This window comes from Stegodyphus dumicola, chromosome 2, assembly GCF_044657685.1.
Source record: "Stegodyphus dumicola isolate Sdum_Otavi_A_Nest chromosome 2, ASM4465768v1".
Classification (NCBI taxonomy): Eukaryota; Metazoa; Arthropoda; class Arachnida; order Araneae; family Eresidae; genus Stegodyphus; species Stegodyphus dumicola.
This window is the reverse complement of record NC_140769.1, coordinates 106947012-106965365: the sequence shown is the minus strand read 5'-3', so window position 1 is coordinate 106965365 and position 18354 is coordinate 106947012. Positions and strand designations below refer to the sequence as shown.

Genomic DNA, 18354 nt, shown 5'->3' with positions numbered 1-18354 from the left:
TATTTATGCAACATTTTGGTAAATGATGTATCTCCTGATACATAAAAGAATCTAAATTTTTGTAATCAAGTTCAAAAAAATTTTTCGAATTACTTTTCTAGTACCTTTCAGGGTAGATATTACCTATCTATTCTAGAATTAAGTAATGCAATTTAAATCAACTGCTTGGAATTTCGACACAGTATTAAAAAACTTGATAATAATGTATACAGAACAGGTATTACAAATAAATAAATAAAATCTGCATATTCTCACAACAAGTATCCTTAGCAAGCTGTATTTAGCATAACAGACTTTTCTGTATTTGCCAATCGTTACCATTACAAAACCCACATACCAAGACAGTATTTCTATGAATGTGAAAAAGGGCTATCAGTATTCTCTTACATATTACCATAGTAGTAAAATAAACACAACTGAAAGATATGAAACAGGATTGCTCTCATTTGAAGATGTGATAAGACTGCTTAATTTCTTAAATTTCTTTTTTTTTTTTTTTTGCTAAAACAGAGAAACTCATTGGAAGTAATGTCACCATTCCCCAAAATATCTAAAAAACAACAAGCGGCTTATATTTGCAATATAAAGCAAAGAAAACCACAAATAACATGAAGCTCGTCAGTTTTACAATAAATAAGCCCAAAATTGAATTACTGAAGTTCAAGTTTTCATTAGCCCGTTGTTCAAGAAGGATATCACTTAAAATCTATAAATCACAATGCATTTTTTATTAAAGAAAATTGAAACACATCTCACATAATCCAGTTCTACACAACTATTAATTTATTTTAATGCTCTAAATCATAAAATGATAGCAAGCCAATTTAGCATTCCGATGTTATCATCATTTTCTCAGCAAATGTCCAACAATCTTTGATTATTATGCAATTTCACAGGTGAATTTCCTCAAAACTGTTTGCATAAATAATAGTTTAAATTTTAAAACTAAAGAACATGAATGAATGAGTTAGGAATAGCAAAGAATAGTATTTTTGTCATATTTAAAATATTCACATGGAGTGCCAGTTTCAGCAAACATTTATTAAAATCAAATTAACTGAGACATATTTAATACAATAAAGGTGCATGCTTCCAACAATATACACAAAACCACAAAAAACATTCAGCTCCAAAAAAACACTTTTTGATCTTAGAATGTCTTTAATGGGATTGTATCAAAATTTTTGGATTCCTAATGTTATATTACCCTATCACGCACTTATCCACAGGACTGGCAAATGCTGCTAATTTGCACAGACATTGCATCATATGATTTATATTGCTCCACAAAGTAAAATTCCTCTCTCATCTACAAAGAGTTATCATATCTTGCATGTGGCCTTGCAAAGAGCCATTCAGCAAATATTCAAATGTGCTAGAACTATTATGCTAAAAAATATCTGTGCAGTAATTTTGCAGCATTGGAAAAATAAATAAATACATAAATAAAATAAAAATAAAAAACAAGTTCATAGTTAGTATTCTTTATGATGCAGCAATTAGTTGTAAATTCTGCATCCAAACTGCTTAACTTAGACACTGAAATTTACTATAGGTGGGATTAAAATAAAAAAGAAAAATCAGTAATTGTTTCTTACTTATCTCTTTTGCCAAGGATTTCACCCACAATAAGGTTGGAACATCCTACACCAATCATTTGAAGAGATGTTGCAATCCCCATTGCAGTGCCAACTGTAGCCTGAGATACAACAAGAGGAATTGAAGGCCACATACTAGCCTATCAAATAAAAAAAAATTTCTTCAAAAATATTTTTATTAATATTTTATCAACCTCTTCCTACATATAAAAACAAATACTATATGCAAAACACTTATCTCAGCTTACCAACCATTGCCTGGAAGAAACAGGTAGTTACGAATTTGTAATTCGGTGTTGTGAATGCACGACTCAATTTCATATGTAGCACATTCTTAAAATTTTAGATATGACTAAAAATTGTATTATAAAAAATTGCAACATTTTACAACGTATTTTATACATAACTTTATTTCCATTGTAAGCAAATTTAGCATATTAAAATCTGATTTGTTTTTAAAAAAACAAAAGCATTTATAAGGGGCATTTAATAAAAAAAATAAGAGATTTTACACAGAAATACTTTAGTATATCTAAAAAATATTTACTGTTATTAATTAGAATACATATCACCCAGACACCAAATATGTAACAGCATACTTGGAAAAGTTCTTAGGTTTCTTTTGGAAACATTTTAAAACTCTTTTCTTCACATTATTGTCTGAATGGAATCATTGTCTTTGCAAAGCTTTCTTTAACAAATTTTTCCTATTGTTACATATTAGTCTCATTGAAAGCATATATTTGCTTTTGTAGTAATGTAATTTGGTGTACCATATTAGTTGTCACTTGCCAAAAATGACGGACTCTCTCAAAAGCACTTGTAATACTCTATCCTTACATGTGACATGCAGCATTGACTGTATAAACTTTTACCATCCATCAATGAATTTCAGTATTGTTTATATCATATGCGATAAAAAATGCACTATAGCTCCTTGTTTTTATTTCAATGTTTTCAAATCTTTACACTCACCTGACATGTAGACTGCAAAGATAGTGAATACAGTTGGTTCACTTTGCCCTTACATCAATATACAATTAGTTCCTTCTGACTCTCCACTGCATGGTGACTCTAACCTCCCAAAGACTATACCTTAGACACTTCGAAAGTTTTTTCTGAAACAGATTTCTTCTAGCAGCCTTCCGCTTACTTTTTTTTTTATTAAATGCCCATTACAATAGTAATTAAAAACTTAATAAAACCTTACACTATTTTGCATTTGCATTTGCATTTCTAAATAACGGAAAGAGAGGCAATGCAAAATTTCTCACAGGATCACATCCTCATGCCAATAAAATGTTTCAAGCTAAATCTGTCAACTCAATATAGCATAGCAATGACAATTCTAAAGTTAATTTTAGTTTAATCCTTTTCTGAAGATGATGTTTTTACTTACATTCACATCCCCTGACATGTGCTGTCACATCCCTTGACATCCCTTTCCATAGCAAATACACCATATACACAAACATACATGCATGATTTGAATAAAAGTAGAACAGAACTTTTACATGTCAAAATACAGATCGTGAATTTAATATTAAATCTTCTTGATAGTTACATTTTAGATTACTTGATATTCTTGCTTGCTCTCTTCAGTTTTATTTGTTCAAAGTTTAACTGCATTTACCAAATATTACATTAATGTATGATTCTATTGGAAGGACCTTTTGTACATTTTTATTTTACACATTATCCTAAAAAGCATAGCATAATTAAGGACATACATTAAATAGTTTCAACTGTTTGCACTACTATTAACCAATTAGTATAAACATGATTTGGTAATCCAACGAGGATTGTTGATATCATTGTTGAACAGAAGTATTTAATTAACTTATTACTGTTTACAAGTTCTTTACCTTGATCCTTCTTTTTCTAATTGCTGACATAAAAATTCTTGTGACTCTAGAATAGTTTTGTTCAAATACATTTATTTATCTCAAAAGCATAATAAAAAAATTTAAATGATACAAAAGATTTTTCAACTTTTGAATTAGTGAAATACATGAACATAAAATGAATCAATCATTTTAAATATTTTAACAACAAGCATTTTTACTTAAACATACTTATTATACATTTGAAATAATTTACAAAACACAATTATCTCAAATGTACAATAAAACATTTACAACAAATGTGTTTTCTGCCAATAATAATAATAATAATAATAATAAAAATTCAAGATTGATTTCTTTCTGTTTATCTAACAAATCCAAATTAAAAAATTAAGATAAAAGAATATGACCTGGTAAGAGGCCGATATTTCCTATTGCTTAAATTCAACATGGAAAAACAGAATGAAAATATTCAATATATTTTTTATAAATACAAAATTAGAATAAAAATATATAAAATAAAAGTTTTAGACACAGCAAAAATACAAATATTACCAAAATACAGAAAATAAGTTACATTAATTGAAGCATTTTTTATACAGGTATAATTTTGGGATTGCATAAAGCAATCCATCATCAAAAATAATTATGAAAGGATAAAATTCACTTCATAAAAAAAAAAAAAAAAACAGTTCCATGCATTTAACAGCTTAAAAACTTCTGTGCATACATACTTCTAATTAAGAAAAATGTATGAAATAACTTAGGTAAAACAGCCAATTATTTCTAGCAAATGGGGAATTTTAGAAAAATGTAACATTTTTTTTAACTTACTCCCTTAAGAATGATTAGTGATTTAAATTATTCAAATATACCTAAAATTTTAAATAAATTATTAAGGTATATATTATTTAAATTTATATTAATACTAAACTTACAGCTGCCACAGAGTACGTAATACCAAGCCAAATGGTTGATACTAGAGGATGAACTTGAGTAAATGCCAAAAGCCCAAACACTGGTATGGTCAAAACTGAGCAAATAACACACAGTATTCCACGTTTTCCAAAAACATCCTAAAGATAAAATAATTTTCATTTTTTTAATGCAAGAGAAAGCAGTATCAGATACAGAAAATAAATATAAAATACCATAATATTTTTCTACTTTCTTAAAAGTATTAATAACAATGAAATTAAGAATGAACAAATTTAGAGAGAAGTATGTAAATTAATATTCAGTAACCAGAAAAATGTGTGTAATTTTTATAATATTAATTGCTTTAGGATAAATTGCATACAGAATAGTATAAAGTAGTATACAATCAGTGTAATACAATTACTTAAAATATATTTTGAAAATATAGCACTTGCCATATCTTTGAATAACATCATGTATTAGTTTCAAAACCAAGATCAATCAAACTGGATCGGATATGATAATTAAAGTTACCTTTTCCTCATTTCATGAAAATATAAATCAAACTGGCTATTTTATCAAATATTCCTATTTTTATATATGTGAAGATCTTAGATACCAGTATATATCAAAGTCATTATACATCTACAAAATCCAATTTTTGTTTAACAGTTACAAGAAAACAGGGAAATGTAATTTATGTTAATAAGATTAAAAATAATAAGGGAATTTGGTTCATGGACCATAAAAATTATTAAGAATTCTATTGTAAGCATAAAAAAAATTTCGATAGAAAACACTTTTTAATTAAAAATACAGTTCTTTCATAAATTGGGAAGGGAAAAAAAAAGCATGGTTATCTTCATCCTTGATCACCACCAACTCCCAAAACATCTTTCAATAAATTATATACCAGGGTTGGCCAAACTTCATGTCAATAAGAGCTGCACGTTTGAATTCAGGCATGTTCAAGAGCCGCATCTAGATTTTCTAAAAGCCACAAACTCATATTTACATCATTATAGAAGTAGTGGAGGAGATTTTAAATAGAAAGAAATCCCTGATAACTTTGCAAAAAGAGTCTAAACTAATTAATTACTTCTTTTTGAACACTGAATAGTTTTAGTTTACAATATTTCATACATATATTTTATATGCACGAGCCGCACAAATTGACTGCAAGAGTCGTATTAGGCTCGCAAGCCGCACTTTGGCCACCCCTGTTATACACTTTTTACAATATCCAGTAATTAATTTAACAGGTTTGTAAATATTATCCTATTTGTTATTGTCAAAATATACTAATGTACCTGACATGATACATGCTATTAATACTCTTGGTACTTTTAAGATACAGAGTTAATAGTTTTCATAATGTGAATGCTTAATACAATATTTAATAAGAAATAAAACGTGAATAATGGAGTATTAAGTTAAAAGTAAGGAAGCACACATACATAATATGAATGCATACATGCAAACACATACACATCTATATCTCTATCCATTTTTTTTATATATACAGACCATGCTATCTTGAACAGCATATAAGATAACTAAGCATTTCAAAAGTGCTACACACACACACACACACACACAAAAAAAAAGGGGGGGGAGCTTATATATAAAACAACCTCTCATACATAAGTTTAACATATTGAAGTTTTCTACCAGAAGTGAGTAATGGTCTAAATATTGTACTTTGAACTAAAATTTAAAATTAAAATATTTTCTTTCATATTTTTTTTAAGTTCTACTGCATGATCAACATGAGTAACATTTTCGGAGAGAAATATTGACAGAAAGGAAAAAAAAAAAAAAAAAAAAACTGTCTTACATTCAACCAAAAGTAAAATAATTTAAGCACTTGAAAGGCAATACAGTATTTCTGCACTAATTGCTACCTATCAATATACCTGCAATAATCTAATAGTGCGATAAACAGATTTCATACACAGTTCAATGAAACAGATTTTCTGATTTTTTCTGGGTATTGTTTCCTAATCACATCAGATTCTTATTCTTTGTAAATTATCTTTGCCTTCATATGAACTCTTTAAATAAGGAGGCAAAGTGCACAGCTACCAAACTTACAATACAAAAAACAGGAATTAAAAAAAAAGTTACCATGCTAGCATGAGATACCAATTACAAAACTTCACATTGGCTTAAATTCATTTTATATTACATAATTATAATTATTGAACTAGTTTTAAAATGATTCTGATGCAAAATAAATTAATGTATATTTAGATATACTTTTTTACTAATTTCATTTCTTAATTTCTGTACACGCTTACAGTGATAAAATCCTGAGTAGGGAAGAAAAGCTTTTATTTATCAAAGTACTTTTAAACGCATTGGAAATAAAATTAATAATTAATGTATATAATATTGCTTGGATAAACTTAGTAATGTGCCATTTATTGATGTGAAACAGAACTAAATACAAACATTAATTGATTAAACTTTCATGGAGTCTTCAAAAATGTTCTACAATTATCTACAGTAGATCTACAATTATCTACAGTAGATCAAATGAAATTTGCAAGTTTCATTAACTCACTAAATTTCATTTACTTCTGGGAAATGCTTTTAGTAAAGTCTAAAAATTTATTAAACACATGGGATCTACAAAGAGACTGTGAGATGCGATGAAAAACTTGGAGAGTTAACACCTATGCAAGTGACTTCTCTTAAACCAATGATCAGCAAACTCATTAGCCAAAAGAGCTTAAGATTAGCAATACAGTGATTAAGATTTCTTTTGAGGGCAAATTTCTTTTCAAGAACCTTGTTTTTAGGAGTCAATTCAAACTAGTTACTATCATTAAACATAACCAGATATCGTAATAATAACCTTATTTATGAAAAAAAAAAGTTTTTACATTAAAATATGACAAAACATACATTTAATGCGAACAATTACCTTGCATTTCCTTGGACAGTTTGAATACGTCAGAAATGTATGCCAGTGTCTTTAACCGCTTGCCTGATTATTCTGAGTTATCTCAGATTCATATATATTCGTATATATATTTATCCCAAGAAAACTCGGGCGAAGCAGAATTTGTTAGTATGATTTGTTTTGTCATGGTTTTACTCAGCTTGGAGGAAATGAAAGGAAATATTCAGCTTTGACTAGCAGTTTGCCAAGTTTTGTTGCTTTCGTGGTTCCTTTGGTGGGACTGATCACTTGTTTTCCCTAATGTATAATATACATTGGCTAGTGGATTAGTAATGTATAAAGAAAGACAGTTGCGCTGAAAAAGGGTAAAATAATGACGATAATGTAAGATAGCGAAAGCAACAATTTTTCAGATAGTGATTATGAAGAGGTGGACAGTGAAAAAAGTGGAAGTGATTCTTCTGTATGTAACCTTATTGAAGACGATAGTTCAAGTGATTCGGATTCGGATGAGAGGTAAGGTAATTACAGAGGTAAGCCAGTAAGAAAAGAGACCAACTGATATTAAAACTAAATGCTTTTACACCTATAAAAATTAAAAATTCAACTTAAAACCTACATATTTTGTTTTGTTTCCTTGTATTTAGTAAAAAAATAAAAGAATGTAATGATTTTTTGCAATTTCCCCCTACAATAATTGTTTAGTATTTTTTGTTACCAAACGAATTACTAGTGTGTCTTTGCAACATTAGATGGCGTTGCTGCCTGATGATTCAATTCTGGTTGCTATGGTAACGAACTTTCATCTCATAATTTATGTGATTTGTATTCTATTCTTTTTTGTTTTTATTAATTGCTACAGTGCGAAGAGTGACGTGTGCTGTGTCGTCAGGTGGACGGCATTTCTTCTATTTCGAAGTGTTATGTAAAATAAATTAGTGATATTACAGTCTGCTTACCTTTTTTACCGCTTTATTCTTAACATTCCTGGTCTGTCGAGCCGGAGAGAAGAGTTAGCAAGCTTTGGATATGATGTGATTTATTCAAATATTAGCAAGTTAAATCACTTTCGATTTGTGGATTATGCGTGTGGCATCTGTGGTGAAATCAGTTTCGATTTGTGGAATATTCCCGTGGCATGGTAAGCGTAAAAACCTCAACATTGGGGTGAGTACGTTCCAATATTTCATCTTCTTTTGCTAGAGTTGTTAGTATAATATTTATTGTTATTCATAATGGCTGATTTGAAACCAGCTTTAACTAAAAAGAAGGTTCTAAAAAGCAATATAACAATGTTTAAAGGCAAGGTAAATTCGAATTTAGAACAAGCAGAAATTTTAGAGGTAAAGTTGTTTGAAACAAAACTAAATGCTTTTAACAGTGAACTGCGTTCTATTTATGAGGAAATATTTTTATTGTGTCCTGAAAAAGATTGTGATACATTCATTACGGAACAACAAGCAATACAAGAAACTTTAGATGAATTATGGATAGCTATAAATAAAAAGTTACAGAAACTTTCCAGTGACTCTGTTAACGAAACAAGTAGTGTAGCAAAAGTAAATTCGTCTTACGTTCGATTACCAAAATTACAACTTTCTACCTTTACAGGGAAAAATATAGATGAGTGGATTAGTTTCTATGATCTTTTTAAGGCTAGTGTAGATAACAATCTGAATATTTCTAAATGTCGGAAGCTTCAATATCAAAAGGCTTCTTGTAAAAAAAAGGCTCTGTCTATTATTGAGTCAATTCCTATTTCTGATGCTAATTATGATATAGCATTGCAACTTTTACAGGAACATTATTCTAAAAAAAGAGAATTAACTGATGCATTAATCTGTAAAATGTTTAATTTGCCAAATGTTTCTGATTCAGCTCAAGCTATTTTACATTGTGTTGATGTAGTGAATGAATGTGTACGCTCTTTGAGAACTCTTAAGCTAGAAGTTTCTCATCTTTCTGATGTTCTTTTTGTTTATCTGATAACTGAGAAATCAGATAAAAACATAAAATTTTGGTGGGAAAGAACTTTGAAAAAAGATGAATTAGGTACTTTAGATAATTTACTCGAGTTTCTAAAAGACCACGCTAGAACCCTTCAGAATAGTAGAAACCAATCTAAAGATTTTAGGAAATTTTCTAATTCCAAAGTAACTTCTTTAGTGTAAACAGTTGTATAATGTGCAAGGAAGATCATTCTCTCCACAAATGTAGTAAGTTTTTAAACTTAAGTGTCCAAAAAAGAATCGAATTTGTTATGAAACACAAACTTTGTTTTAATTGTTTATCTTCTCAGCCTCATTTAGTGAAAAACTGTCATAGTTTACGTAAATGTATGACATGTAAGTTACCTCATCATACTGTTCTTCATTTTGATAGAAATATCAAAACTAGTGAAAATGAGAAACCAAAACAAACTTCCTCACTCTCCCCTACAGCCGAAGTGTTCTTACCAAAGAATGAAGTCGTTACAAATGCCACAACATGTACAGGACAATTTAGTTATTCTAAAGGTGAATCAAAACGTGTATTACTGTGTACTGCTCTCATTAAAGTTAGTGATTCCAATGGTAAAGCCATCCCTTGCAGGGCTTTACTAGACTGTGGCAGTGAAGCCAGCTTTATAAGTGAAGAGTGTGTCAGTAAACTAAAGATAGGTAGATTTAATAAAAAAATTGAAGTGTCGTGCCTTGGTTCGTTCAACACTGTAACAAGTGGAGAAGTGGAATTAATTTTTACCCCGCACTTTCAAATTCCAAATTTTGAACATATGCATTCGTGATTCCAAGGATAACTTCAGATGTGCCTAACGTGTCGCTTCCTTCTAAAATTGAGAATCATTTTGACGATCTAGTCTTAGCTGATCCTAAGTTCTATGAAAGAAAACCTATAGATATTTTGTTAGGTGTAAATGTATTTTTTACTATGCTTAAGGGAGACATCATAAAGAGAGGAGAATCATTACCTTTTGCAATTTGTTCTCAGTTGGGTTGGATCATTTCCGGGAACACTATAACTGATGACTCGAATCTAACTAACACTTTTACAGTGAATAATCTTCAGTTGAATATAAACGAATCAGTTGAAAGATTTTGGTCTTTAGACTCCATTCCGGAAATCAAACGTATTTCAAGTGAAGATAAAAAATGTGAAGAGTTCTTTAAAACAACACACTTCCGTGATCAAAATGGTCGTTATGTAGTGAAACTTCCATTTAAAGATAACCCTTCAAGGTTGGGTTATTCTAAAGATCTTGCTTTACAAAGATTTAAATCTTTAGAGAGAAATCTCTTAAGATATCCTGATACATATGATATGTATAAACATTTCATGAAGGAATACTTGGATCTCGGGCACATGGAACCAGTCCGTAGTACAGAGTCCCCAAGTCAGCCACATCAATCAGTCCAAGTCAGTCACCCAAGTCAGCTACATGCCACATCAATGCAGTAATTAAGGAATCTTGCTCTACGAGTAAAATACGTGTGGTATTTAATGCTACTAGTAAGTCTTCATCAGGAGTATCTCTTAACGATATACTGATGACAGGTCCCAGAATACAACAAGAGCTGTTTCCAGTTTTGGTCAAATTCAGATGTTACCCAGTAGTTGTCACAGCTGATATCATGAAAATGTTTAGACAAATTCTAGTTAATGAAGAGGATAGAAACTTTCAAAGGATATTTTGGCGGGACAATCCAAGTGATCCTATTCAAGAATTTCGACTTAATACTGTCACATACGGCACTGCCTCGGCTCCATATTTGGCTACTCGTGCTTTATACCAACTTGCTTACGATGAGCAGAATAACTATCCTTTAGCTTCGAAGACTGTACTTCAAAACTTTTTTGTAGATGATTGTTTGGTAGGTGCTCAAAACACTGAAGAGTGCAAAAATCTAGTAAATCAACTCTTGCAAATGTTAGAACATGGAGGATTTCTTCTGCGTAAATGGTCACCCAATGACTTGTCAGTGTTAGAGAATATACCCCAGAAGTTGAGAAATGATTCTGAGGCTATGAAAATTCAAGACGATAGCTCAATCAAGATTTTAGGAATTAATTGGAACCCCCGTGAAGACTACTTTAACTTTTCCGTATCCATTTTTGGTGAAAAGTTTAAATACTCTAAAAGAGATATCCTTTCTGATTTAGTGAAAATATTTGACCCATTGGGTTGGCTTTCTCCTTGTATTATTTATGTCAAAATCTTGATACAAGACATGTGGAAACTCCATTTATCGTGGGATGAACCTGTTAGTGATGAGATTGCTAACAAATGGAAGATTTTCCGAAATGATTTACATCTTACTCAACAATTAAAAATACCGAGATTTGTTTTGATTCCTGACGTGACTATATTGATATCTGTGCCTTTTGTGATGCCTCCGAGAAAGGCTACTGTGCAGCAATTTATTTTCGTTCAGTGTCACGTAATTTGGACATCAAAGTAACACTTTTAACATCAAAAACAAGAGTTGCCCCTCTGAAAGTGCAATCATTACCTCGATTAGAGTTATGCGCTGCAGTTTTGTTAGTGAATTTGCTTAAATCAGTGTTAGAACATTTAGAGTTTCCTATACGGAAAGTTTTGGCCTGGACAGATTCAACTGTTGTACTGTCTTGGATTTCTGCAAAACCATATCATTGGTTTCCCTTTGTTGCAAACCGCGTTGCTAAAATACAGAACACAATTCCTAATGTAAGGTGGAACCATATAAATGGAAAGCGGAACCCAGCTGATTCATGTACAAGAGGAATGTTTCCGGCAGAATTTCTGAAGTGTGAGCGATGGTTCATTGGACCTACTTGATTATATTCACAAGATTTCAAACCATGTCCTGACAGTGAACATCTTGCTGATGTAGATTATGAAGGAGTTCGTAGAGAAGAAAGAAAAACTTGCATTTCAGTATCTTGTGTGGTAAAGGAAAATTACATTTTTAAACGGTATTCATCTTGGACAAAATTACGTCGTATAGTTACATTATGCCTAAGATTTACTTACAACTGTTGAAACTTCTCCGAAAATCGTTTGACAGGTTTTCTGACAACCGATGAGCTTCGACCAAGAATCATATTTTCCTCAAGAGCTCTCTTATTTAAAAACATCGAGAGAATTAAAAGGTGTGAGCAACCGAGTAATACAATTAACTCCCTTCCTTAATAAGAAGGTGTCATTCGAGTAGGTGGTCGCTTAAAAAATGCAAACATTCCTGAAAATAGCAAACATCCTATTTTGCTTCCAAAGGAAGGACATGTCACTAATCTCATCGTAACTCATTACCATGTCAATTATTTGCATGCTAGTCAAGAGTTATTAATAAGCACTTTACGAATGCAGTTTTGGATTCTTGCGGTGAGAAGCGTAGTGAGAAAGATTATTCACAGATGTATTCCTTGTATTAGAAATCGAGGCAAGACTGACCCAGATAATGGGTGATTTACCCTCACCCAGAGTTCAACCATCAAGACCTTTTGCAGTCACCGGTGTTGATTATGCTGGTCCATATTCCATTATGTCCCAAGTTGGGAGAAGAACAAAAACTTTCAAGTGTTACGTATCCATTTTTGTGTGTTTCTCAACAAAAGCTGTACACTTGGAGTTAGTCAGTGATTTATCAACTTCAACGTTTTTAGCAGCTCTAAAAAGATTTATCGCCCGACGAGGCAAACCATCTAAAATTTCGAGTGACTGTGCTACTAACTTCAAAGGTGCTAGTAAGGAACTGAAGGAGATTTATAAAAATGCAGCACACATTGAGAAAAGCAGTGAATTATGTGACTACATTACCTCAGAAGGTATAACTTGGTTATTTAATCCTCCGACATCTCCTCACTACGGTGGCTTGTGGGAATCTAATGTGAAATCCATGAAATTTCATCTTAAATGAGTATTAGGATCCACACTTCTAACTTACGAGGAATTTTTAACCGTGCTTACACAAGTAGAAGCGTGTATGAATTCCCGTCCTCTTTGTGCAATGTCTAGTGATCCAAACAACTTTAGTGCATTGACTCCAGGTCACCTGGAATCTGACTTGAGTGATGTGAAATCTTCACGACTTAAACGTTGGTCTCTAGTTCAACAGACTGTGCAACATTTTTGGAAATGATGGTGTGCAGAATATTTAACAACACTTCAACTACGTGCTAAGTGGTTTTGTGCGTCTCCAAATCTAAAATGTGGTGATTTAGTTCTGATCAAAAACGAACAACTGCCTCCAAACTAATGGAAAATTGGAAGAATTGCCTTAATTCATCCAGGTAGTGATAAAAAAGTTTGAGTGGCTACAATCCATACAGCCGCTGGTGATTTCAAACGAGCTGTTACTAAATTGTGTCTTATCCATAGACTCCAACCTTCAGCAAACCTTGTCAGTAGTCAACGCGCAAACGACATTTTTACAACTTTGAAAATGTGCGCGTAGCGTATGTTGTAATTAACCATTCATTAATTTTAAATTAATAATTAATTGTAATCAATTTTATTACATTTAAAATCCATATACATATAAAACTGAATAATTAAAAATATACCTTGTAAATTATATGCACATTTAATTAGAAATTTTCTTTTAACTCCTCAAGCATTCACTAATAAAAAGTACTTCAAATCACTACTAATCATAGAAAAAATCAGAAGCTATAAATCATATCTTTATTCTGGATATGATTTCTACAGGGAAATAAAATTTAAATAACCAAGAATGATACATATAAGTATTAAACAAAATACGCATAATTTATGAATGCAAAGATTTATATGTAGCGTGCTTAAGTTCTGATTTTGAGAATGTTTTTTTATAACACAGTTCTTCATTTGCCTGCATATTTATTTTTTCAATCAAAACTGCTTCAAGTTTTAAGACCTAAATTTGGTCGAAATTCTGTCTGATTTTTTTAACAATAGAAAAAATTCTTTCGCAAGCTGCATTTGAATGAGGTATTATTAAGACAGCAAGCATTACAGAAGGCAATACTTTGTATTTAATACACCCATTCATATTTTTTAATTTGGCAATTTCTCCCCATGCTATATCAATACGCAAATCTACAATTTCTTTCAAATCATCTACTTGATACATGGAAAATTCAATTTCTACTTGATTAAGACATTTTTCATCAATAATGGATGGAAAAGTATTCATCAAGTAAAGAACAGATGAAAATGAGACTTCAGTTCTCAAGTTGATGTCAGCAACTTCAGCATGTTTTAGAAATGGATCACTCAGTGGAAATTTATCAACTATATATGAACATGCAGTTACAAAAAAAGCTCGCACAGAATTGAAAAATGATTTCACTTCACTTTCATTCAACTTGGCATTTTTTAAATATAGTCTTGTTTCCGCACCAATCACTAAATTTTCATTTTCTTTTTGTTTACTATACTTCTGAAATGGAATAGACATTAGAGTAACATCTTCAGTTTCTTTAGAAATTACTGATGGTTTTACGAATCTAACAAATAAATTCATTAAAAGTTCAAAAAGTTCTCTTCTCAATTTATGTATATAAGGAGCTTGTTGTTGCAAATTAATATTTACTGTTATAAACAAAGTATTTTTCAAAAATAACAAGTACAATTTGGTGGTCGGAGACTGTAAAATTTTTTTAATGTTTTGCAATCTCTTTCCTTCATTCTCACTGTTATCTGGTTTATCTCCAAAAAAATTTATCACAGCATCCCACTGTTCCAAAATCCTTGTTATAGATTCTAAAAGAGACAACCATCTCGTACTGCAATATTTCAAAATTTTATGAGATTTTGCATTCTGTCCCAAAATTTGTTGAGAAACTTTGAAGCTATGCTTCCGTTTCGAACTTTTCTCCAAGTAAAAATATATATCTATTATCAACATTTCAATTTCTGAGCCAATTAATTTTTCAGTAGCTTTTTTTTGCAGCTATATGCAAGAGGTGGCACGGACAACCTCGGGTGATTATACTTGGTTGATGCATTTTGATAAATGATGCTACACCTTTAAACTTTCCAATCATATTACTAGCATTATCTGAAGAAAATGATAAGCAATTTTTCCATTCTAAACCTTTGTTTTTAAAGTTTTCATTTATACAATTTAAAATACCTTCTCCTGTATTATTCGTGCATTCTAAAATAGAAATCAATGAAGTAATTATCACTCCCTTTTCTTTACTGTAGTATGTTATAACCAATGGGTACAGTTTGTTATCATTGTTATCATTACTTCCATCAGTACTTAGAGAAAATGATGTACTGCACACTGATTTTATAATATCAGCAACAGTATTTTCTGCAAGCGTTTTCACAATAGCAGCAGTTTTGGTATGACCGCAGCTAAATTTTTTTGCTATGGCAGAATCCGGAAACATTGCTTTGAAAAGCTCTTTGGAATGATCCGAAACAGAAAGCGGTAGATTATGTTCAATTAAAAAACGAACAAAATAGCATTCGGCTTTTATAGGATCTGTTTCATCATCTTTTATTAAGAAATTTGTTATTTCTTTAGATTTTACGGTGCCAAGTTCTATATGCTTTTGAGAAAACACATGCCGTTTACAGTCATCTTTTCCGCCATGAGCAACTGAGAAGTCTTTGTTGCATACACTGCAGTGTGCGTGATTCACAGAAATTTCGGACGCTTTAATGCATGGAAATTCTGAAGAATATGAATCTTTAAACTGCTTTGATAATTTTGGCTTCTTCGTTCGAGGCAGCATTATGATTAAAAATCTTTCACCTGATTCACAGTTCACAAGACACACACTAAGCTCTCGCCGTAAACTACACAATGCAGCCGAATGCAGCCTAAACACGCATCAGCGAGGAACCTGGGAGACAGACAATTGGGTGGAACTATTGATAAGTCGTTAACGGTTGGAGTTACTGATCTACGATTGGCTAATTCTTCAAAACTAGGAACGCACTCAACACGTGATATATGATAACACGAGTATTCAGCCAATCATCGGATGAATTAGTTGGTTCCGTTTTGCGTACTGGTTCTCCTGCTCTTGTTTCTGTAAAATCCGTAGTTTTTTCCATACTTTTCGTAGCTCGTAGTTTTTCATGAATTTCCGTAGAAACTACGGAGAATCCGTAGTAGTTGGAGTCTATGCTTATCCCCAATCATGACTAATATGAACTATGAACTAGTGACTTTTTTCATATTATTGAACTTTAATTTTAGTTATATTTTCAATTAATTTTTTTGTTAATGTTATTATGTATGCTTTAACTATTTGTCTTTTTTGAAGCCTTAGAAGGCTTCAAGGCCGGGGGCTATGTTTAGTATTTTTTGTTATCAAACAAATTACTAGTGTGTCTTTGCAACATTAGATGGCGTTGCTGCCTGATGATTCAATTCTGGTTGCTATGGTAACGAACTTTCAACTCATAATTTATGTGATTTGTATTCTATTCTTTTTTGTTTTTATTAATTGCTACAGTGCGAAGAGTGACGTGTGCTGTGTCGTCAGGTGGACGGCATTTCTTCTATTTTGAAGTGTTATGTAAAATAAATTAGTGATATTACAGTCCGCTTACCTTTTTTTGTGAACTTATTCTTAACAATAATAATAATAAAATAAAATAAAATGCAAGGGGGAATTCAAATGGTGTGGCTTTAACAGAAAATTACTGAATATGATATTGGTGTAATTAATTATGGCAAAGCACACTAGGGCAATCTGCCTAAGGGGAGGGATGCCTTTGTGGAGGACTTTCTAAGGGAAACTGGCTTGATTATGATATTGAATATTCTATAAGAAAAGGATTATCCCCTCTCTCCAGAAATGAAGCAATGCAGATATACTCTTTTATTAATTGGTTTGAAATTTACACAGAATAAAAAAAGAAGCCAACTCACCCTCCCTCAGCAATATAAGAAGGAAATCAGAAAGAAAACACTAACTAGAAAAGAAGAAGGGAGAAACTCAACTTACTAGAAGAATCTGCAACCATTTCCAGAGTTGCTAATACTTGCAAGAAAAAGAGTCAGGGATGGTTATTTTTGGCAAAATAAAGGTGAATGCTGGTTAATACATAATTACCAGTAATATTACATCTTAAAAACTTTCCATTCTTTCAAACAAAAGTAATTTTGAATCCATAAAGTAAATATTAAGACATGTCTTAAAAGAGGAAAAACAAAATACTTACTATGAATCCACCCAAAAATGGAGACATCAATAAGGAAACATCATACACAGCACCAGCTATATATGCAGCAGGCTTGTCATCGTAATGGTACTTATCTCCAATGAATTTACTGCCAATATTACATCAATGAATACACACTTCATAAAGTGTACTACATACAAAAGTCAATTGAGTGTAACATTTCACTATACTCCTATAGTTTAAATCCATTAAATAATTCCTTACATATTAGTATTAGTGAATATTGTAATAAAAATGTATTAATGATATATAATTACATAATATACACTAACAACTTCATAAACATAAAAATGCATGCAGCACTTCTTAATATATTGATTATAATGCAAAACCTAATCAGTAATGGTGAATATGGATCAATACTGTAAATTGCATTATATAACTTCCCTAATGAAACATTTATATGACTTATATTAAAATTGGACATAAATATACTTTTTATGCCAAAATGTGCAACAGCTGTTAGTTTTATAAAGTCTTTTTTAATGGAAGAATTTCTGGGAGATTGGATTATATATGCACAACATTATTCGGATATTACATATACATCATTTCCCATTTTTATAGCGAAAAATCATAAAAATTAAAATCCGCTAAATATTTTATGGAATAAAATTCAGGAAAAATTATTAAAATTAAAAAACTCTATCTTGAGTTCTAAGAGTTCTGAAGAGAAATGCTTTTGTGAAGTTAACATTCATCTCCCAATGGGCACATACTGATAAATAAAGCTTAAATGCAAACATAAAAATGCACGCAGTACTTTTAAATTAGATTTTAATTTAAAGTAATTTAAATTAAATTTTTAAGTAATTCTGAATCCATAAAGTAAATATTAAGACATGTCTTAAAAGAAAAATGATTAAAATTAAATTCTAACTACTGTGACATTAATACACCAAGTTGTGTAACACC

At 31.0% G+C, this 18354-nt stretch overlaps 1 protein-coding gene across 2 annotated transcripts in view; it reads right to left on the bottom strand.

Annotated features, from left to right (window-relative positions):
• The window catches only part of LOC146998541 (lysosomal dipeptide transporter MFSD1-like), a 100026-nt gene that overhangs the window by 12613 nt on the left and 69059 nt on the right, over nt 1-18354 (bottom strand). For both annotated transcript variants that reach the window (XM_085811009.1, XM_085811008.1), the window contains 3 exons: nt 17419-17527; nt 4381-4518; nt 1599-1738 (listed from right to left, as the gene is read on the bottom strand). In XM_085811009.1, coding sequence (XP_085667135.1) covers nt 1599-1738; nt 4381-4518; nt 17419-17527 — 387 coding nt within the window. The remainder of the gene's footprint in view (nt 1-1598; nt 1739-4380; nt 4519-17418; nt 17528-18354) is intronic.